We start from the raw sequence: 24,696 nt of genomic DNA on the forward strand, positions 1-24,696 counted from the left end.
ATAAAATATATAAAAAATAAAAAAAAGGGAGGAGGTGGGAAGACAATAGAAAAAGGTAAACCGAGCTGGAAAGAGAAAGAGAGACTAGCACCAGAAGAGGAAAGAGGATGGATTTCGACCAGAGGAACTTCTCTATAAAGAGCAGAGGCAAGATGGGCTCTTCAGATCTGGAACTCCACGGTAAAGATGTCAACACCCACGGCATTCATCATCCATTCAGCTATTCATAAACATATTAGGTAATAATTTATAATGCATTAATATTTTATGTTAAACCATATTTATCTGGATCATAGTTTCGTTTTATCATTTTATTGCAATCATGTACTAAATGTAAATAAATACTTTTATTTTACTATGCTATTATATTACCCTACACCACCCCTTATTATATTCTATATTTTCATAGCAACAATATTTTATAAATAGAAAGATATATAATTGATAAACTGGTAAACACAAAAGCCCTGGGGAAAGGAATTCCAATAAAAATAGTTTTGTAGGACTCAAATAATTTTAATTAATAAATATATATTCGGCATATATATTCCTGGCATTACAATTAACAACAGGTAATACATAACATATATATTCCCAACTTTTTTTAATGCTAAATATAACGGGCATTTTTAATTTTACTTACTTCTAAAATTTTACATATGTGCATATCTTTAGCTTTTACCAACGGTATCTCTAAGGTTATGGGTCTAAAAAAATTGAAGTTTATTTTCATGAACATTTAGTCTTCTTTAAAAACGTGAAGAATTATTTTTATCAAAAAAATAAGTTTCTCATTGTCCAAAACGAAAAAAAAAAAATCTAAAATTTGTTTATTTGGTAAACTTTTCGAACGTTTGACAAGCTTTATCTCGGATATTAATGGAAAGTTCAGTTCATTTCAAGGGTAAATTATCGCTTTTACTGTAAAAATTGGTCCAAGGTCAAAATCGGCGAAAACTAAAAAAAAACACTGAAAAGTCTGCTGGTTTTTGAAAACTTCAGAATCATCTGAACGTCTTATCGAAACTTGATTTTACGATTAACCATTTATCACTTACAACATATTACAAAATTCAGAACTACCTCATTTGATGTAAGGCAACCTCTTTTTTTAACGATGATGTTACTCGACCATTCAACCAGGAGGTACCCATTGCAAACATGGTTCAATCTAAAGATGGGATTTAAAATTAGTATCAGCACCGATTTGGCGCTTGAGAACTTTTTCAACGATTCGTTTGTCATTTTTTGTTCACAGTGAAAAAGAATAGTATTCCAAAATAGCTAACTTTAAAGGCCACAAGGTTTCGCAAGCCCTTGAGAATTCACAGCTCAACACAACCTCGAGGCAAAGTCAAAGTCTTTGGTAACTCCCAAGTCCTAAGGCCCAATTGTAAGCCCTCAACAATTTTCACTAAATTGGATATATAATTTTTTTAATATAGATCCGCTTGGACGAGTTATTTTCAACGAATTGAATGAAGAGTGTTTTTTCAGATAAAAAAATATTACTTAGTGATCAGTTTAGATTTGTTTCTTGGAGTCCCTGAAATAACATTTGGTTCCAACAAAAAATCAATTTAGGACTTAAGGGGGAGCAGGTACTTTAAAAGAAATTATTTCGGCTCAAAAATATTTTTTTTTTTTTCAAGTTCGCCTCTCAATTATGAGAAAAAATGAAGAAGACTAATTATAATTGGATTTAACTCATTAAATAATTAAAAGATACGACAAATAAAAAGTTGAATTAAATATAAGAAATGATACAGGGTGGTTAAATATATGTGATAAAACAAATTTTCCGCTTTAAAGCACCTCATAAAAAAAGATAAAGACATGAAACGGGAAAGACAATTATTTTTTTACGCTCAATGGCTTCACCTCCCGTAATTACAGGAGAGAAGAGAGAGGTATTTTAAGCAAAATTAAATGGACTTTTTCAACTTCAGTCTCAAATATTTGTGTATAAAGCTCAACAGGTAAAATCTCACATGATTATGATATTTCAGTCTGTGGAAAAATAAAAATTCCCTATTAAAAAAAAATAATAAAATTCATACTTCGTTTAATTACCCTTCTTGATAAAGAGATAGATTAATTGATAAAATTGACTTAATCGATTGCGTATACAAACATCGGTAATTCATTAACGATATTTGCGGATAATTTTAACGATAAAATATGTACAAGCATCGATACTTGCGGTTGTTTCAGTGAGATCAAGGGTAATTTTCTACTGATTCAACCTAATTTAAAGAAAAACAAACAACATACAAATGGGATTACTGAAAAAAAGTTGCCATCTGTTTCTATAGCTAGTAAACATCATAACTAGAGGTTATGGAAGAAGAGGTTCTGGGATTCACTTGTTCAGCTTTGAAACAAAGGGCACACACCTTTGCTATTTTTGAGGTGTCCTCATGTTTCTTGTGAATGATATATCTGAGATAGGGGGAGATATATCTGGGAACCTGTTGATGATTTCGATAGCTAAGGATCTCTACTTACAGGATATTACTTGGGCTTTGTTCCTTGTTTTTGTGATTGTTGTTTTTTTTTTAATTATAAAGGAAGTGGGTATACTTCAGAAAAAAACAAAAAACAGAGGATTACTCTAATATGACCTGTGGATTCCTAGGTAGTCCATACAAGGAAATCCTTTGTTTCTTGTTGTTTTAGAGCATATTTTTCATCATAGCAATGCTGTTTTGTTAGTAATTGATTGTTTATTATATGTTTTGATGTGTTTGCCTGTGCAAATGGGTTCTCTACCAGTTAAAAAAAAAGAGGAAAATTGCCAGAAAGGTAGCTAAAAATGCATAAAAAGCGAAGAAAGACGGAATGCCATCCTACAAAGCAGCTGAGCTTTTTGGGGTGTCTAGGCTTACTCTGATAAGACGCAATTTACTTCCAACAATTTCCAGGCCAAAACAAAATAAAGTTGACTATGTAGACCATATTAGAGACCGCTGGTTTTAATATGGTCTATTGATAATGGTTTAGGTGAACACCCAAAAATCTTCCTAAACTTCCTTCTAAATTGACTTCCTTATTTTAATTTGAAAGCATATAGATTACTCAACTTATAGGCAAAGTTTCAGGTCAATTTATTTGATACTGTTGAGTTGATATTGATTTCTCTTAAGTTCTTGAAATAATTTTTATAATTCTCCAATACTCCTTGTGTTTTTAAACCCAACCTTATTGCACAAAATATAAATCGTAAGGAGGTATAAATTATTTTTGAGATATAATGATCAAAAAGTCAATGAGTCGATGATGTATCATTTTTTATATTAAGTTAAAGATAAAACGAATTTAATATCATTAATAATTTTTATTTAATAATTGTTTTTATCCTCTTATGTAACTGTTCATTGACTATATGCATATTTATCTCTTTTTGAAAACTTTTTTTTTTAAACCCATTGTTACATTTTAAGGTCATTAGTGATATTCAGAATAATATTATAACAAATTCTCCTTTCTTTTAAATGATAAAAATGATGTGGCTCAATAATGTTTTGTCTTATAATTTATATGCAACAAAAATTTTAAAATATAATACACAAAGAAAGTCCTCAAATATGCCATAAAAAGTGCATGACTATGCTTATTAAGCTTATTTCAAACTTTGCAACAACGTTCACAACAAAAGAAAAACAATAATAGACACCATTTTAACATAATTATATTAATATTAAACATCAATCCATTAAAATTGATATGATAATATCACTAAATAGTTTAAATTTAGACTTTATGACATAATTCAATTCAGTTTTGATCAGAGATTTTATAGATTATATTATTTTACAATTTATAATTTAGCCACTACTTTAAATAGATCTTATAGGGAACAAACAGAATTCAGATAAATTGAAAATTTATCAGATCTAAATGTTTTACACTACAAAATTTATATTTAAGCTCTTTAGTGATTTTTTATTAAGTTATCATCATTTAATACATATTATGTGTAGCAATTTGATACAAAAAGTAAACACTTTTATGATTTTATTGAACTGTGCTATGTTCATTTAATATAGCTTATTTTCAACCGATGATTTATTGAATTTATTTACTGTTATAGAGATTATTTGTAAAATCTTTAGTAACTGTACTGAAGACCTGTAAAAATCAAAAGTAGAGGCCACCTTTTAATTCAAGAATCATCAACGAAAAAGAGTCAGATATCTTAAAGGTCCATAATGTTAATTACTAATTTATTAAATTTTTTTGATTTCCATTGTTTTACTTACTTATTTTCCTCATTTTTTTTTAATTTGTATTCATATTTTATCTATTATTATTTTTCAACTTTGAAACTACTATGGAATTAAATCACGAACCTAGTTAATACTAGATTTATAATTGCAATTGCAGCAATAATACACAAAAATGAAAAAATATTAATTATTGTAGATATTAATACCAATAACTCTGTAAAATCAACTTAATTTTGAGAAAAAAAAATTTTTAACTTTCTTTAATTAATAGATATTAAATAAAATATCTTTTTTAAACTTTCACAAGTAATATATTTATAAATTTTTCTAATATGATCTTTGAAAATAGTACATGAAAAAAAAGAAAGAAATAATGTGCCATGCAACTTACCCCTTGATTTCTGTAAGGTGTTGATTGCTTCTTTCTTGAAGTTCACTATTCGCCCAAATCTTTAAACCAAGCAGATTTTTAAACGAAAGAAAATAAATGCACGAGGGGGAAATTAGAAAAATTCACTAATAAAAATAATTCTTTTAAATACATTGATTATATACACTGAACGACAGAGCCAAATTCCACCTAAACCTAAAACCTAGTGATAGAAACTAAACAAGATTTTTATAGGTATGAGATGAAAAAACAAAATAAAATTAAAACCCATAAAATGCATCAGTAAATATAAAAAATCAAATAATATTAAATTTCCTTCCTAAAAAACAGACAAGAATTGAAAAATGAGGTAAATCAATAAAATTATGAGATCAGTACGTATGAGATACATAAATTATAAAAACTACTGATTACATTTTATTGAGCAAAATTTTAGTTGTAAACATTTGAAGATGAACTCACTAACACAAAAATAAAGAGAAATTTGCCCACTTTAAACCTCTCACTCAATGTCGTTATGAATTAAAATAAGAAAATTATTCCTCCATTACTATAAAGTTCTGATCACTCAAAGAATATATTCTAATAAGTAAATTTTAATTATTATGAAACAGCATTTAAATGTTTTGTTCATTAATATTAAACATTTTTACTATAATTTAAAATTACATACTTATAACCATAACGAGAGACTATATTTTTATGCAATTTCCTACTTGATAATTTTGTACAAATTAATGCAATTAATTCATTTTTATTTGGAAACTTCAAAGATTAACTTATACATATTTTTGAATATTTCAATTAGAACAATATCCCTTTATTTATGAGAAACATATAGTTTTATTTTTATTAAATTGTGTAGTTTGAAACCTAACAGAGAATAAAACATAACATAATTTAAACTTTAACTTCTATTTTCTGTGCATAATTACTATTCTACTGTACATAAATACTTCTATTTATGGGGGCTAAAAAAAATTTAACTAATTATTTATTATATATTTGGAAAAGAATTATTTTTTAGTTAATTTATTTTGTTATATTGGATTTTTCTGGGTTGTTTTTATACATAATAGTTTATAAACTCTAAACTTTATGCGTGCCTTATCAATATAGACTTTTTGTAATAATAAGCCATATTACACATATTAGGTCAGAACATTATTAATCTGTAAGTATCCATATTTGGACTAAAGTCAGTTCTCATGAATTTTAACTGATTAGTTAATTAAGTTCGATATAATTTTGTTATCATTTAGTAACATAATAATATGTCTAAAAGAAGACATAGTGGATGATGGATATGGCTATGTCAGGGCTTAATGGTGAGGGTATATTCACTCTCTACACCAAATTTTAAGTGTCTAGCACAGAAAAATTTAAAAAGAAAGAGTTTACCAGTGTGATGTTTGGATGACAGGATGTGACTGGTGTACTAAATATTGAGTACTGTGGGACTGATGATGTCACAGCACCCTCCAACTTTGAGGACAAGTGGCTGATTACAGCCCGATGGCTGGGCAATAGGATCGCCATTTCCTAGCGCCAGAATGAAATAATATAGCCAACAGAAGCATAACCAATGAAAAAGGCAGCTTTCTTTCATTATCTTTTTATGCAATGAACTTATTTTTAATTTATTTTATTTATTGATATATTGTTTTGTAAATAATTGTAATCACTATGATTTTTAGAGTACTGAGGAATAACAAAAATTGTTAAGAAATATAGTGAGTTTCAACTGAAAGTTTCTGAAGAATATCATGTAATTAGACCGCTACAATAATTTAGTTAATTACCCCAACTCAAGGAATAAAATGGCACCAGTTATTAAATTAAGAATATGATATAAAGCATAAAATGGTGCAAGTGGCCGTCAGAATGAAACAAACAAGAAAAAGACTATTGAAAGCCAACGTTGCTATTAACCTACATTGCAGATCACTATCAGGATTAAATAAAGAACAGATAAAACAATGAAAAATGACTATAGGAATACAAGACAGATATAAATGATGAGATGACATATAGAAAATAAAACAAATATGAACAGGATAAATAAATAATGAAATAATAACAGTAATAGTCGAGACGGTAATAAATTAAAATAATGAAAGAATAAAATGAAATGAAAAGAAATAAAGTAATGAAAAAAAATAGGAAGGTATTTGTTAGAACTTTTATATGCGTATTTTCTATATAATTTTATATTTAGCTCTGATGATTTACAATGTGGATTGAAGCATAGGCTTTCAATAAATAGTTTTTTACTATTTTGAATTTCTTTTTAATCACCACCCAAACCATATTACCCTTCATTCTATATGATCAACTAATTAACTTGTAAGAATAAGTTACCATTTAGATTACTTTCAAATTATAAAGTGCTAATCCTATGTTATTTATGAAAATTTAAAAGAAAAATATTAAGTACATACCAGCCTTAGACTACCAAATTGTGTACAGGGAATTGATTATTTCAATTTTATATTTAATCAATAAAGTTTTTTAAATTATCAGAATCATTAACGATTCCATTATACTTATTTTTATTTTATGAAAAATGAACTTGCTGGAAATGAATTCCTTTACATTAACGAAAAAGAAATGTTTAAAACAAAAATTGTGTTTAAATTGATTCATACTAATAAAATTTTGGATCTACAAAATAAAAATTTTTACTTTTTTATGCAGTGATTGTTAATTGCTACATAAAGAAGTGGAATAATTAAAATCTGTGTTGTTAATAATTAAGGTATAAAATTTTAAATGATTAATAATGTCAAGAAAGTATAGCCATAGTTGAGAATTTGAGAAGGTGGGTAAAATTTGTTTTGCTACAGATAATATCTAATAATGGTTAACAAAATCATTAAACGTTAAAATTAAAAAGAAAAGTTCGGTACTCATTATGGACACAATAGAAATATATACAAAAACGAAACACTAGTAAATGAACTGAATTATGACATAAATGGATTACACTCAAAGATGAAATTGTAAGCTTAATCCAAACTAGCACTTAGCGCCAACTACATCATTTTTACCAATACCTCGCCACAAAATAAAAATACTTTTGTAAAACCGTCAAATTTCATAATGTTATAATATATAAATCAACATTAAGGGAAACATAAAATTACATAGACAATATCAGATTAATGAATTGATTAAAAGTATATACTTAAGTTTTTTTATTTATTTCAACGTCATTAGATTGATCGATTATTATATTTTGAAAAACATTCAATAATTGAGATACTTCCATTTGTAGTTATAAGATTTTAAATTAATGAAATTGGATTAATGTTAAAAGTTCCCAATAATTATAAAAGGTATATTCACTTAATTGAAAAAATTGCGTTTTAAACCACTTAGTAATAACTGTTTAATGGAGATCTATGGCTCAGACAATGAAATTACCGAGTTTCATATCCCTACTTTGCTTTAATAGTGACTCATCTGAAAAATAAAGTTGCATAGATTGTACCGTAGACTAGAGTATGGGCGTAGGCGGGGGGAGCAGGGAGGCCCCGCGGCTCCCCCTTAAACTTTTAAGACCCAAGAAAAAAAATAAAGAAAATAGTTAACTTATTTGAAACATGGTATAATTAGGAAGGTAACACTGTCTACCTGTGGTACTTTAAGGTTACAGTGCAATACTTATCTCGTTTTGTGAGTTGTCCATTCGATATGGTCCTACAAGAAAAAATCCGGAGGTGAGGGGCCTCACAGATCTAGTGTTTTTTTTTCTTATCTCCAATTTTACAAACACATACATTTCTCTTAATCTAAGATTATATATACACATATATACATTTAATATCTTATATTGCCGCATGGCATTTTAAGAGTGGTAACTGCGTCCGCTGAAGGCGGTTTGTACATGAGTGGCTTGGTAGCCGGGGGCTCACAAGGAAGGGGGTGGGACCGGGCAAACATCTTGTTTTGTTTTTATCTTATCCCTCTAAAATAGAAAAAACAATAAATTAGTGAATGCTTTACTAGGGCAAAAATGAATAAATCATGTTGGGTATTACCTTTTTCTACCTTTGGTATTTTAAGGTTACCTGTAATACTGGTCTATTAATTGTGAAATGTCAATTCTGTAAGGTCCTACTAGTAAAGAAAGAATCCGGAGGTGAGGGACCTCCTCACAGATCTTTTTTTTTTTCGTACCCTCCTAAAGATTTAAATTAGTAGTTTATACGTACATATGGTGAGTATTATACGCAAATCTGGCTATGGGAATACCTTGGATTGCCTTTTGGCGTTATAAGGTGGGTGTGGATTCCAATCAAGGTTGTAACTTGATTGGCTTACGCCAGTGGATTATTGGAACGGGGAGGGGCCGTTCCGCTGGTCATCACAGATCTTGTTTTTTTTCCGATCCCTCTAAAACAAAAAGAAACAGTGAATTAGTGAGTGCTTTACTGTGAAAAAAGGAAATAAATCGTGTTGGGTATTACCTGAACACATCTTGTATTGCCGGGTGGCATTTTAAGACGGGTAAGTTTGGTGAATCCCATTGCATAGTCTTAGGTTTTACCAATAATATTTCTGGAGCGTGAAAAAGGCCATCGGGGCCCTGTTTCATAATAAAGTACAACCTAATACTATTAGTCTTGTAGATTTATCTTAATTCAATTACACAGACTTGTACTTTAGTATTTTTTAATTCCTGTAATATCACTAATAGTCATCCCTATCATGAAAAAATAAGTATTAGTATTATTTCCACACTAGTTTCTACACTTGTACTATGAACTAATACTATTAGCTTTCATTATGAAACAGGGCCCGGGTGTCACAACCATGTAAGTCACTCGACATAACAATACATTACGCGGAAAAATTTAAAGTATTTACAAGATATTTAAAAAAAAAAACAATATAAAAATAAAATAAACTCAAAATGCAACGATTGTTCTTGAATTGATTTGCATCTTGGTCGCTAGGTTGTGCTAGGCGAAGCTGAAACGGCTCTAGCGGCACCAACTGGGATTTAGTAGCAAGCTGCTACCGATTTAGTAAGTAACTAAGATTTCTTCAGGCTTATTTTTATCCAAGAAAAACCTTAAAACTCTTCTTAAAGTTATATCTACTGCTGAATGAGTTTCATTTGTAATTAGATCTTGTGAATGAAAAGTACTATTCCTTGTTTTAATTATTTTATTTCACTAAAACCAAGAGGAGGCCCCTCACCTCCAGACTTAAAATAGCTCCTTTTTTAGAATGGATAGCTCATATATGACATTAAACATAACAGGTAACCTTAAAATACCCAAGGTAGTAAAAAGTTAGACACAACAGGAATTACTTCTCTTTTTCACAGTAATGCACTTACTAATTCACTTCTTATTTCTGTTTTAGGGGGGTTCGGAAAAAAAAAAACCAATAAAAACGTTTTGGAGTCGTCACCCCATCATCAAATTTCTACAACAAATTCTCAAATTCATCCTATGCATGCAACACTTAATAAATATACCTCAATTTCTTTTTTTAAATTTAAAACAATTATCTAATTAAAATTACATTTTACCTCTTCCTTGACATGATTGTGTAAATTTTTCTTGAATTAATACTTGCCAGACCCCATCCAATTTTTTTCTCCCCATTCTGAAGAACTAGTAAGGAATGTAAGTATTCATTTATCAGTCAGGTTGACCACTCAAGATAATTTAGTGTTCATACTATCCACTTTTTAAACTGGGAATATAAATAAATAATATAAAGGACCTGATAGCTGAGTGGGCTGGGGTAAGGGACCCAGAGCACTTAGTTTAGAAGGTTGTGGGTTTGAATTCCACCTGGGTCGGTCCAAATTTATTTTACAGCAGCCCTGAGAAATGAATCTCATTGACATTCCCACTATGGGACAGTATAGGTCCTCAGTTGAAGACATGAGCCATACAATATATATAATATACATTTTGTATGAGTAAAAAAAAAACATGAAAGAACAAGACAGCATCTTAAGTATAAAGTAACTGTTTTATTTTATTATATTTCTATCATAAAATCTAATTAAAAAATATCTATCTAAACAAATGTAAAAATATAAGAACAATAATTAACTCAAAATTAGACAGTATAGACTGAAATCCATTAATAATGGTTTTCGATTGGAGAAGTTTGTTGGGGGGTGCGGTCAGCAAAGAACAACATATATAAACAAAACCATCTTTATTTATTTTATGACGACGTTTCGACCTTTTTCCGGTCTTCATCAGGGCTATAGAACAAAAGAGATAACAACATTTAGAGAAACATAAAATTGAAAAGGAATAGTATACAAACAAATCATTGTCTGTCATATTGTTCAATTTATTATTTCAGTTTTTTAGACACTACTTGCATATCTTTTTACCTATTCTATATTATATTTCATCTTTCACTGGTTTCAATCTACTACCATCTAATTCCACGATTATCAATCAATTTAATTTTTTTTACTATTCAATTATCAGTTATCAATTCTTTATCATTTATGATTCAATTCAATATTTTGTACAATTCCAAATTCGTTTGTATACTATTCCTTTTCAATTTTATGATTCTCTAAATGTTGTTATCTCTTTTGTTCTATAGCCCTGATGAAGACCTGAAACTCAGGTCGAAACGTCGGCATAAAATAAATAAATATGATTTTGTTTATTTATGTTATTTGCTGACCGCACCCTCCCACAAACTTCTTCAATCATTAATCTACGGTCAACGATCTACACTTCAATAATGGTTTTCAGTTAATATATTATGTTATATGGGGATGTAAAAAAAAAAAAATTCTTTCAGCTCATGAAAGAAAAAAATATTGAAATATGTACATTTTAATTTCATACAAATTTATTTCAATAATGTTAAAGTTATTGTTTTTAATAAGTAATAATAAAACCTGTAAAAATTAACTGTGTTTGGGTTCTACACATTAACTTTTGATTCCTTCCACATAACTAATAAAAGAAAAAAATAATTTTACTAGATAAAGTTGAATTTTGAAGAAACTGCGATATTTAGGATATGATGCAAAATCTATTTTCTCAATAATTACTAAACACAACTCCAAAACTACGTGCCAAAAGGATAGTTTTCAGTTTTATTTTTAAAGCCAATGAAATTCGCCACAATTTGAAATCTAAATGAGCTCTGTACAACCATTACTTTTTAGGGGACAGCTCTGCAGGCCTCGACTACTTTTTCTAATAAGTGAAAAATTGAGATAATTTTATTTTTATTACCATTCATAAAAAATATTCGAGAATAAGCAAATTTAACCAGCATTCATTTCAACTCATAAGATAATATTTTTGATGATTCATTTAAAAGTAGATAACTACATATTGTTGTCCACTATATTTATAATACAATTTGAGACAAAATAACTTGAAGTAATTATTGATAGATTTTTATTAATCTACTAAAAAAGATAAATGTTAATGAAAACTGGATTTACTCACAACTTAAAAAAATGTTCAAGTGGTAGTCGCGGAATTGTATAGAAATATATTTCATAAAAACTATCACCAAATGTACTTCAAGCTCATCTCTAATCCTTCTATTTCGGGCACAGTTTCTTCCTAATTTATGTTCTCTCCGCACAGGTTCCTAAAAAGCTTCATTTGAGCAGCAGAAACACAACTTCATAGTCTTTTCTTCTAAATCTAAATCTTCATTTAGATTCCACTACAGAGAGAAGTAATGCTAAGAAAAACAAATTGAATATATAAAACTTTACTTTCTGCCCCATCCATTGTTTTCGGTTAACAGAAATACAGACCTAGTAGTCAGCAGATGTTTAAAATATATTAATTCTTTTTAGTAAAATCTTTACAAATGAAGTTTTTAATTTTTCTCTCAAAATCTAGTTGATATTTTTGGTTATCCATCATTTCTAAGAAAACAATTGATCCTCAAATTTTCTTATCGGCTTAAAGAAAATCTGATTAAATTTTAAAAATTGTTAAGTGGACTAATCAATATATTGTGTATCAGCAACAAACTCAACATAGTTGAGCAGCCACTCACCACTTTTTGTTTTAAAGTTCCTCCATATTTAACATGATTCTTCTCGCAGAGTAATAAATATTGACAAAAAATATGAATATTTTTGACAATATATAATAAGAAACAATTATTAAATATGATTAATGAATAACGATCCGCACCTTGGAAACAATGGTCCTTCAGAGCACATTTTGGTTTCAAATCACAGAGAATATGATCAACTGCAAGCTAATTATATTTTTGGATTTATTTTTAACAACTGAATGAAGTGCCCTAATTAAGTTTGAGATTTGAGATATCAAACGTGAACTTACTTATTACTTATATAGAAAAAATGAAAGTTTTTAATATCAATCAATATATAATTTCAAATATAATTATTAATATATAAACACAAAAATTTTTTTGTAGACCTTTATAATTCGTAAAATTAAAAAAAAAAAAATCCATTTCTGATTAGAGATGACAAGAGGGTATTAAATAAAGAAATTGTGATTCCTCCAGTCCAATATGCTGCTGTTTACTTTGTTTTTATGCATCAATTCAATATCATTCCTCACCTTATCCACCCCAATTACAACACAATAATATAGGTGTAGATACAATTAAATTAGGGAATGCAAGATAATAACATTATAACTGCAAACATCTATACATAAAACATTTAGAATATAAGCTAAGTACAGTTATTCAAAATTATATTATTATAAACCTTTTTTTTCTAAAAAAAAAAAAAAAAAGTTTAGAGGAATAATTTTTAACACATCTGTATACACGCTTATTACATTTTAGCGGTCAATGATGAGGTGAGAAATCAAACAAGACCGTTATTTAAAATTCATTTCTTATTTAAAACCATATCAGGTTTTATTAGCAGCTATTAAGCTGAGCCAAGATATTAAGGTAGGTTTATGAGCTACTACTTATAACATCGTTCATTTTTTATGAATTTTCAATTCTTATAAAAACATAAGTCATTGTGTGTAAACCCACCTTCACTTACTCAAGATAATCCACATCTTAAAACACACAATTAATAAAAATAACTTCTATAATAGAATCATTGGTGTTAAAAATTATTGATACATTATCAATAAACAGAGTAACTTCTAAAATATTGCACAGAACACTTTTACCATACCCTTTATACATATAACTAAAACTAAATGTCTTTTGTTTCATTAATAATGTAAGGAAGAAAATAAGAGAAAGAAGGAAAATGGAATGCTGGTATGAACCTTCTTTTGAACTTCTGGCAGATAAAAAGAAATTGTCTATACAGTATAATCTAAGAAGAAGCAAAAGATCAAAAATAGCAGACATAATTCTTATCTTTCATATGAAAATTGTAAAACTATATTTAAATTAGGCAGTATCTACAACCCCAAAATCCTAGGAAAGCCATTTTGAAATCACAAATTATAACGATATCCATATTTTAACAAGAAATTAAAACAGAATTATTGATATACATAAGTTAAATAAAGCATATAAGAAATATAACAATCTATAACAAATTTCTATTTACAAAAGAAATAACATATGGAGTGGATTTCCAATATATAATCAATACAATAAAATTCTATTAATAGAAACTATATACATAAAGTAATACCCGCAAATAAAAATTTATTTGTTGAAAATAGATTTTTTATGATATAAAAAAATATAATATTAAAAACCTAATATATAATTAATATATTGATTACTATTAAAAGAGATAATACAAAAGAGTCTCAGATCACTAAGTGATCTTTCTGATGAGACCTTTACTTCTAGGAGTTGCCATGCTGACTCAATCCTAGACACATTGAATAGAATACATATATTTAATTATATATTAGACGAAATGTCTCTTCTTTATCTATTTACTATCAAGGAAACTAGAATATTTGTCTACGAATGTAATACTTTAAGCATTATCACTCCTTAATTAATTCCACTTAATCTAATAATCAATTTATTATGAATGATTTTCTAAGAAGCTTTACAAAATGTTAAAAATAACAATTTTTATTAATTTATTTTTATTTAATAATCTGAATAAATTTAGAAACAGTCTTCGACCCTTATTAATTAATATGGGTCTCAATAATATAATTCAAACATAAATTTAATGCTTAACTTGCAAGGAATGTAATAAATTATGTCTCAAAACAAAACAAATAATAGGAAATAAAATTAAATTTAAAACAATAATTTTCTAATAAACTAGGAAAAATATTCAACACAATAACATTTTACAAATACAAGTGTTTGTTACAGTACACAGTACTTGGAAACAATAACACAGGACAGTGTAAAAATTGCACATAACATTCCAAAAAAAAATTATAATAAATTAAACAATAATTTATACTGAAGGATTTAAAAAAGAAAAGTGGTTAAAAAATAAAAATTGTACTACATCACTCAAAATTATGTTACAACTAAATAAAATAATAAATACATCCATAATTTCAGTCTAGTGCAATTAATAAACACACAAGTCATTTCACTCAGAAGTTTCTCCCAAAAAGATAAAATGAAAAAAAAATAATCTATACTTGTCATTCCATGGAACTTGATAGACACATTTGTGATCCATAGCAAAGAGACTGCCGACATTTAAAATGCCAAACAAAGAAACCTCTGATAAAATCCTTGTGCAAATACAATAATTATAACTAAAATAAAACTAAAACTGCAAATGGAGAAAGATAAGAGGGAACAGCAGCAGATCAGCATGTGTTACATTTCTGATGAGACCTCTACCTCTAGGATATGTTGCTCTATTGACTCAACCCTAGAGGTAGTTCTGTTTCGTTTGGTTAATATACCTGCTTTCGGTGGTGGCCAAGTCTCATCTAATGGAGGAACAATGAAAGCTCTTGACCTGCAACGAAAATGTTTCAATTAATATAACACACAAAGTAAAATAAAAAATGGATAATGAAACAATTTAATTCATAATAAAATTGACATTTTATTTCTATTAAAATACAATTTTTTAGTAATTGAGGCGCTTGTACCCTTGGGTCAACAAGCCATTTTTCAGGAGAATATCTTAATTACTTCCTTATGGTTATTAGTGTAAAAAGTTCGTTGAGATATCTTGTGTCATTTCAAGTTATCTAGGCCCTTCTTCAGTAAAACAACTAACTCTTCTGACAGTATTTCTTTTGGTTGCATATTAGTATTTTTAAGTTTATTATTTAATAATTTGAGAAGTAGGCCTACAGCTTTAAATGATAATATTAAAACAAGAAGCATAACAGAAAGTTCAAACCACTGTCAAAGACCAGTCCAGAATTCATAATTTTCTCATTTCTGGGGACTCGTTACTTGGGAGAAATAAAGAGGCCAAGATAGCAGAATCAACAAAACCATTGAAGAAAATTACTAAGAATTCTTTTTTGTTTCAAAAAGAGTTATGAATCATATTGTTTTGATATTCACAATTTAAAAGATTTTTGCTGAATTAAAAATATTTATGACAGCAATATATTTATTATATTGTCATTGTAACTAGTCAGTATTTTTTTTTTTTTTTTGCATTTTAATTTTACCAAAAGCTCAGAAGTTTATATTTCATGGTTTGAGCTCATTTTTACTAAATAAAAAAAAAGTTTATTGATAAAATGCATATTGCATGAAAGAGAGTCCCCATACAATTTTTTTTTTTTAAGAAGTCTACGTATTGATTAATGAATTTGCCAATTTTGCATGGGCTCTATTTCCAATCACCTTCTTAACTGTGAATACAAAATCAACATAGAACGAATGATGAAATAGGAGATAACTTATGCAAATTCCAGCCATTATGCTCTCTAAAAAGATTTATGGAAAAACATAATTCCTAAGACCCAAATATACAAGGATTACAAGAATATATTATACCAGTGGTTGGTTGGTGGATGAGAGGACAGACTGTCATGGCAACTTCATCAAGACAAAAGCACTACTTCCTTCAAGAAGACTGGGACTCTATTCAGGACGAGTAGGCAATGATTTATATTATATCAATAGAATAGTATTTATTAAACAGCAGATATTTATGTTGCAATCCAAGATTTATCAATTAAAATTTATAATTTTTAAATTAAACTACTTTTAACCTTATTTTAAATTAGCCTCACTTCAAGGTCATTCTGGGAAAACTTGTTAAATTGTAACACAGATTTTATATATTGAGAGCCTCTAGTTGGCAAACAACCATATTTTTGGCAAATAAATTAATTTAACTAAATGTCATGGGATTCAGATATGAATAAAATAAATCACTATGACTCATGCATTTTGTAGTATTCATATTCAAGCGTTAAGTCATTGTCATTGCCATCATCGCTTAAGAAAAAATATATATAATATAAAGGACAGTTAATTCACAAACCTCTTCCTCGACTGAGGGCGGTGGGTGATGATGTAGTCGTGGTCATGTTCTGAAGCACCTCTTGTCATACTGTGCTCTGGAACAATACCATCACCATCAAGTGGTGGTTCGAGGAACTCTGATTTCGTTGACAGGACGTTTCTCGTTCTTACACCTATAATAAAATTATAGGTAATTTTATATACATAATTTTGACATAATAAACAAAGATGAATAATAATTAGAAATCTCTATTACAGAATATATAAAGTTGAGAATCTGAACTAATAAGTGGATATAGAAAAAATTAATTATGTTTCCACAACCAATTATATTTACTTAATTATGAGAACTTGAAGCAAATAAAATAATAATAGCACTGAACATTTGAGTATGACTAAACACATGTTCATATCCTTCTAGTTGAAAAGTTCCGTTTGAACCAACAAAATAATTCAGGTTTGGAGGAATGACATGACCCTGTTACTGTTCCACTTTAAACCATCAACTTAAAAGATACACTGAACATTAATGTATTTAAGGATCTTGAATGGGATAAAAATTCCATAAAACAAAACAAATTCTGGTGCGGTTCATAAATCACACAAGTTTCACTTTCCACCCTACTTACGCCTCGTAAGTTTTGAGTAGACTGGTTAGGGCTTCTGTTGGAGCTATTGCTATTTTTGTGATTTCAAAAAAAGGCCAAGAAAGGAGAAAATATCAAACATTAAATTTTTATTTTCTGAGGCTAAAAAATAAAATAAAAATAATAAGTACTTTAAGGATTCTCGAAGTGGAAATAATACATAAATTTTGTTTCAGCCAAGAATACAACATTTTAACAGAAGATAACGAATCCGTGATTACATAAGTGACTGTCAAGATTTGTCACATGGTAAAAATTCAGGTTACATTAAAAAAACATAGCCGTAATGCAATCGGGAAAGATTGAGCAATCTTGTATTTTCTCACACAAATCAGATAATTCTATTTTCCCCTTGTTCCTTCAGTTATTCATAAAATTCTTCAATTTCATGCATTTTTATTATGGCGAACAATGACAAATGGTTATCTTTTTTAAATAAACAAAATTAAAATATTTTACAGGAAATTTTTTTGGAAATTCTGCATTTAAGACTAGTATAAGGATAAGATCTATCTGATATTAAAGACCACTAACTTCTGGTCAATTGATTTTATTGAAAAAATTGCTGTCATCCCATGTATTTACTGCCTCGGCACTACAGCCCAGGTCGGGCCTTGGCCTCCACAAGAAATTTCTTCCACTCATTCCTGTCCTGCATGCGCCTTATGCAATCAAATTGGCATTCCCCATCCCGACGCAATCCTACCAACCTCGTCTTGCCATCTAAACTTCGGTTGCCCAACTTTTCTTTTGCCTATCATTTCATACCTCATTGACTCTCTTCGGAATCCTTTGACCACCCATTCGAGCTACAAGTCCTGACATCTGAGTCTATTTGTGTTTATGATACGACCGATGGAAGCATCATTATATAATTTGTATTGCTCATTATTATGTCTTTTCCTCCAGACACCATTCTCTTGAATTGGCCCATAAATACGCCTCAGAATTTTTCTCTCAAATATATATATTCATCTGCCTTAAATCTGTAATTTCAGTTTCACACAAATTTCCTTCTTTGAGCTAGGAAGTTCAAACACAGATCATTGTGTAATACTAAATTATTTGGACTTACAGGACCTCGAAATGTGTATTTCCATCAAAAACTCAAATTAAAATACTTTTTCTTGCTACATATTTCATACATAAATAAGTGAAAGTAATAAGAATTCCAGAAACCTTCTATTATTTGTAACCTCACAGTGGTTTTTAATTTTGAGCATGATCAAATGGTAACAAAAAAGTAAGTAGGAAACCTTGGATGTGAACACTATAATGACTTAGTGTAGGCTTCAAAATAGCATACTATAGATAATTTCATGAAAACAGTTGTTTCAGCATGGAATAAAACTTCAGCATAAACTGTAGAAAACTGTGGACAACTGTGAAAATGAGGATAATGTCAAATGCCCGCCAGTGATTTTGGAAGTTATTGGAAACCTTCTGATCATAGGTCCTACAATGGAAATCAATGATGTTGATGTATGGATATTTTAAGTTATTGAATACGACAATGATTGTGAGGAATTAACTGACAGTGATATAATATCACCCGATTTAAAAATATAAGATCAAAATTGAAACCTTCAGAAAATCTAAAAATTAATGACACCTACACAAAGGGAGCATTTCAGATTACAAACAATTATTGCATATTGTTAAATTATTGGTTGACCATATATGATGATTCTAGGAAGATAGTCCAGTTGGGGATCATAAAAAGGAAATATTAAGTAATAGATTTTAATTATTAGGTAACTAATAAATAGCTTTTCTACTATTTTAGTACCTTTCTTCACCATCTTCTAACAATTACTACATATTTTATTTGTTTTAAATTTCTGTGTAATTATGTGAACTGTTATTAAATAAATTATATACCATTTTGGCAAGGAAAGTACACATTTTATTATAAATATCTAAAACACATCTTTTTTCCTATAAATAATCCGACCTTTAGACCGATCCTAACTACTTCTGGTCCCAACTTCTTGGTTGGATTAATGAGGTTCTACTGTATTGCATGAAGTAAAATACAAAAATATCAATAGATAGCAAAGGATATAGAATTTAATAGTTTTAGAGATACCCGCAACAGAAATGTTAAAAACCTTAGCAAATAATATTTAAAGAGAAAACAACATTATAATAATTATTATTAACTAATATTATAGTGATTATTAACTATATATGTTAAATACCTGTCAACAGATTTGACTTGGAGTCAGGAATTGAGAGATCATTATTTGTTGCTGTGCGTGTAGTATTCCTCATGTTTGGAGCCATGATTAGGGCCAGAGATAGAACAAGAACCATGAGGCAAGTTCCTGGTTGAGTACTGCCATGGCTTACAAGAGCCTGTAAGCGGCGGAGTTGAGTACTTAAACTTTGGTTTTCACTTTGTAATGCCTTTACTCTTTTCATGAGGTTGGCATTTTCAACAGAACACTGCTTAACCCTAAAACATAAATACTTTTTCTTTAGAATTAAGCAATCAAGCAATGCAATATTAAAAAACATCTATAGATAGAAATTAAAATTGATAAGTAACTTTATAAAAAAATTATACAGTAAGAGCAACAAAAGATGGTCAAATTTTTTTCTTTAAATTAAATGACATTAAATTATGCTAGTTAACTATTTTTTAACAATAATAAACTAGAAAGTAAATCAATTAATACATGAATGAAATTTACAATTATTTAAAGGATATATCAGTTTCAAAGAAATAAAATGATAAAGAATTTTTTTCTCTACTTCAACAGTTTTGAATATAACTTAAAAACAAGTAATCCTCCAATTTTTTATGGTTCCATTTCAAAATATCTAAAACCCCTACCAGGTACATATTAAATCAGTGATGTTTTTAGTTACAGTGCCCAAGAAGTGTTACTCTGACACACTGGGTCACAGCCCTAAGAAAACATTTTGTATTCAAATCTTTAATTTAAATAGAAAAAATAAATTTATTCTCTTTACCCTCATTGTAAGTAAACAATTCTGTTATTAGGCATTAAAATAAAACTTTTTCAAATTTGCATTTTGGTGTCATTGAGAAGGTGATAAATATTATGTATATCTCAGTGAAACTTTGGCAAAATACACTTTAAAGAGTTAATAGTCCTTGAGATATGATAATAACTCAAGTTGTGAAATTTTTTGTTTTAAGTAATATAAAAATTAAATAAAACCAGTAATGTGAAAAAAAGATATATTTTTTTTTATTCTTGCTCTACTCATCATTAATTTAATTCATATAAAATGAATATTATAATTATTTTTTAAATTACTGAGTTAAACAATAATCACGCTCAAGCAACAAAAATTAACCACATTGACTTAGCACATACTCACATGATGTATTTAAATGTTCAACATTTTTTAAGACATCAAATAAAGAAATAAATGTTACAACTTAATATTCAAATTATTTTATAATAATTTCTAGTAATTAATAAAAACTAATCATATTTATTTATATTTAATGTTTCATCTTAACCTAATGCTCTATTGATTAAAATATTTATCTTGTAGTTTTTATCAACTTATTCATTATTTTTATTTTGACTTGAACTATTTTTTTTTTTTTACTGTACTGTTTTCTATTGATTGTCAGACTGCTTCTTAATTTTCAACTAAATAACTATGAAACCGGATGATGAACAAGGAAGTTTGCAACATGGTTTGAGGAAATGGAAAATAAAAGATAAAGAAGTATGATATCGTTTTATTGAAATCGTAGAAATCATATGAACCTATAGAAAAACAGGAAAATAGAAAATTAATATTTATTCTCCACTGCCCACAACATTTCAAGGTTACCAGAAGATATAATAATCTTTAATTGGTTGAATTTCAAAATTTCCCATTGAAACTGATAACAAAATAATTGGTGCTAATTAAACAACGATGAAAATTAGAAAACTGTCCACTATTCTTGTATAAATTTTTGTGTGTATTGATATCGAAACAAACCATTAAAATATATATATATATATTTTTTCCCCAAATCTAACCCTGAGAATGCAGAAGAAATTTATTCTACTTAATTTTTTTTTTTTTTTTTAAATAGAATGGGATTCGCTCAACAATTTAATGATATAACCAAATAATTGATCAAATAAGTAATTTGCAACCAAATATATTAAACTAAAACAATTTAATGGAAGGAATTACTCATAGCTGGCCAATAACCATTATGTTGGCAAGACTAATCAAGGTTTTGTCTCAAGAAAAAAAAGTAGAGTAATTTTTTCCCAAGCAGTTTAAATTTAAAAAGTACATTGTACTATGTGACATCACTATAACGAGTATCATACAAATATTTTTGATACTTACCGATAAGATTTCTCTGTTATATAATCAATACCTACATTTAGTTTATTATGTTAAATTATTTGATTATTAAATACTATTTTTTAAATTAGAGATAATAATAGAAAATAAAGCAAATCGATAATTCTTAATAATAATTAAACTTTTTAACTTCTGTAATATCACTAATAGTCATCCCTATTGTGAAAAAAAAAGTATTAATGCAATCACCATGCTGTTTCTATACTTTTATTTTGAACTAATACCATTAGCTTTTATTATGAAACAGGGCCCTAGATTACTTATTGGAAGAAACTGACAAATATATAATTGTATAAATGTCAAGTAGTACTTAAAATTGCTAAAATCATTTAAGAGAAAAAGAACATATAAATCTTTAAATTATACAGGTACCTATCTAAAAAATGATGATAGAATATATAAGGTATTAAAGGAACAGTACAATGCAAGCAGTTCTACTATTGTGTACTTGAAAAATAATGTGAAGGATTTGTCACCCTGCATATTGAGACCTTGGGACGTGAAACATGATTGAGAATAAATCTCCACAAGCTCTCTTTGAAATGTGTTATCTCAGATGAGAAGTAAGAGCCAAAAATAACACGATGTATATTAGTAAACAAAATCAGTACATGAGTTTAAATGAAAAAATTATTAACTATCGGCAAAAAGTGCTATCCTTGAAAAAAAAAAAAAAAAACAACTATAATTTGGTAATTAAAGTATATTATTAGAACAAGAATTACATTTTGAAAATTAGTCAAACTAATCTGTATTAAATATTTTTCATTAATACTTATTTAAATTCTTCCATCTCTAAATCAGAACAAAATGTTCCTAATCGAATGAAGTACTTCATTTTACTTTATCAATGGTTTATGATCAGTCATAATAACTTTTAACTTTAGGCTTCGGTGAATTTTTTTCCTCAAAAAAAAAAAAAAAAAGTCAGAAGCACTCATATGGTTTTACAGATAATTCTATCAATCAATTGAATTAATATTTTTAATATTATTCACGTCTTTATAACTAGATTTATGATTTCAAAAATATTTGTTTTATTTAAAAAAGAGTTGAACTTAACTGCAATTCTTTTTACTTTAAATATTCTTTTAGAAAAAAAAGTTTCAGTAATATACATAACATGATATCAAAATTAAGATTGTATTCCAAGATGACTTTGTTAAAAAAATTTATCAAGCAAGATTTTAAATTATGTATCAAAATAATACTTCAATTACACAACAAGAACTTAAGAGAAATTAACATTAGTGGTTAAATAATATAAATAAACTTAAATAAGAATCAGTAAGCTATAAAAAAAATCATATATAATTGAAAACAACTATATTAATATTTATTTTTTATTAACAAGAAGAAGGTTTTACAAGATTATTTATAAGATCAATGGATACCATAGAACAGAACCTAATAAGATTTGTGTTATATAATGAAAATAAATCGGACAGCCAAGACTGATTGATCTAACAGACCATTATCTTTTTACAACATTAATATTATTTTTCATCTTATTTACTTTAAAGTAAACTTTTATCCATTGAGCTGAACTGAGTTTTAATTTCCCTAAGTTTTGTTTCAACATTAGTTAATGCATTAGTAAATTTGAAATTATAACAAATTAATATAACCTTTAAATCATAATACAAAATATGCTAAGGTACATTGTAGGCCTGAGGAAAAGTAGAAAACTGCTTAGTCAGTGAAATTGTTTTGACACATTTTTATTCAATGCTGACTTTTTACAAAACAAAAACTACTGAGGTCAGCAGGCAAATGTTAGTAATAGACGTAATAAATAGAAAGAATACCGTAACTTTTTTTTTTTAGTAATCAATTATGAAAAATATTCAATTTAAATTTCAACTGTTGATTAAGATTAAAAAAAAGTATATCATTTTTTAATATATACTTTTTTAATCCTGATTTAAAATTAGAAACAATATGCATATTAAAATGAGGAATTAAATAATGACCTGTCTTCTAGACCATCAACATATTCCTTCTTTCTTTTCCTTGAATCTTGGGCAGATATTTTATTCCTTATTTTTCTCCTAATCCTCTTTAAATCCCTTTCCTCTTGTTTTGTCAAAGGATAATGTGTAGGAATAGATATTCCCTCTTTAATCATCAATCTCTTTTCTTCCTCTGCAAGAGACAATATTTATAATTATTCAGCTTTTCAAATATAATTATAAAAAAAAAAAAAGTTTAAAAATTGGATCAAAAAAATTATAAAGCAACAATATTAAACAGAGCCCAAGGAAAAAAAAAGGATAATATTTGATATTTTAACGAATTTGAAAAAGTTGTTTTTTAAATAATCAAACACAGCATGATACTAGTAATCTATAAGGAATGACAATTGATTTTATAAAATAGAAATATAATTCAAAGAATTTCCAAGGGAAACTAAATGAAAAAAAAAAATAAACCAAGATATAGAAATGAATTCATTCTATTTTCTATACAAGGCAGAGGTGGTTGACAGAACTAAGAAATTAAATTTTTTAAGTAGCCCAAATATTTTGATAACAATAATTTGTATTCCCAGAATTATTTTGCAGAATCCCAAAAGGAGGCTCTTGGGACCCTGGTTGGGAACTAAAGCTTTTAAGTGTAAGTTTTAAGTAGGAAATAAATAATAATTGTAGTTATAAATAATCAAACAATTTTTGAGTGTAAAATCAATAAGAAATAGGATAAAATGCTTCAG

The 24,696-nt window shown here is 27.8% G+C and overlaps 1 protein-coding gene and 1 long non-coding RNA gene across 3 annotated transcripts in view; one reads left to right on the top strand and one right to left on the bottom strand.

Moving 5' to 3' along the window:
• The first annotated feature begins 8,991 nt into the window (after positions 1-8,991).
• LOC136796148 (uncharacterized) lies at positions 8,992-10,494 on the top strand. 2 transcript variants are annotated; one of them, XR_010843856.1, is made up of 3 exons: positions 8,992-9,132; positions 9,582-9,892; positions 9,997-10,494. It is a non-coding gene; the product is annotated as an uncharacterized lncRNA (long non-coding RNA). The 2 variants fall into 2 exon arrangements; XR_010843857.1 differs by having other exon boundaries at positions 9,582-9,653.
• A 2,632-nt stretch (positions 10,495-13,126) lies between these two features.
• CrebA (Cyclic-AMP response element binding protein A) overlaps positions 13,127-24,696 on the bottom strand; it is a 17,235-nt gene continuing 5,665 nt past the window's right edge. The window contains exons 5-8 of the mRNA XM_014419639.3: positions 23,957-24,128; positions 19,829-20,085; positions 17,000-17,153; positions 13,127-15,502 (exon numbers count right to left, since the gene is read on the bottom strand). Of these exons, the coding sequence (XP_014275125.1) occupies positions 15,358-15,502; positions 17,000-17,153; positions 19,829-20,085; positions 23,957-24,128 (728 nt within the window). The 3' untranslated portion in view covers positions 13,127-15,357. The remainder of the gene's footprint in view (positions 15,503-16,999; positions 17,154-19,828; positions 20,086-23,956; positions 24,129-24,696) is intronic.

The sequence above is a fragment of the Halyomorpha halys genome, unplaced genomic scaffold (assembly GCF_000696795.3).
Source record: "Halyomorpha halys isolate HHAL.00 unplaced genomic scaffold, Hhal_1.1 Scaffold244.1, whole genome shotgun sequence".
Classification (NCBI taxonomy): Eukaryota; Metazoa; Arthropoda; class Insecta; order Hemiptera; family Pentatomidae; genus Halyomorpha; species Halyomorpha halys.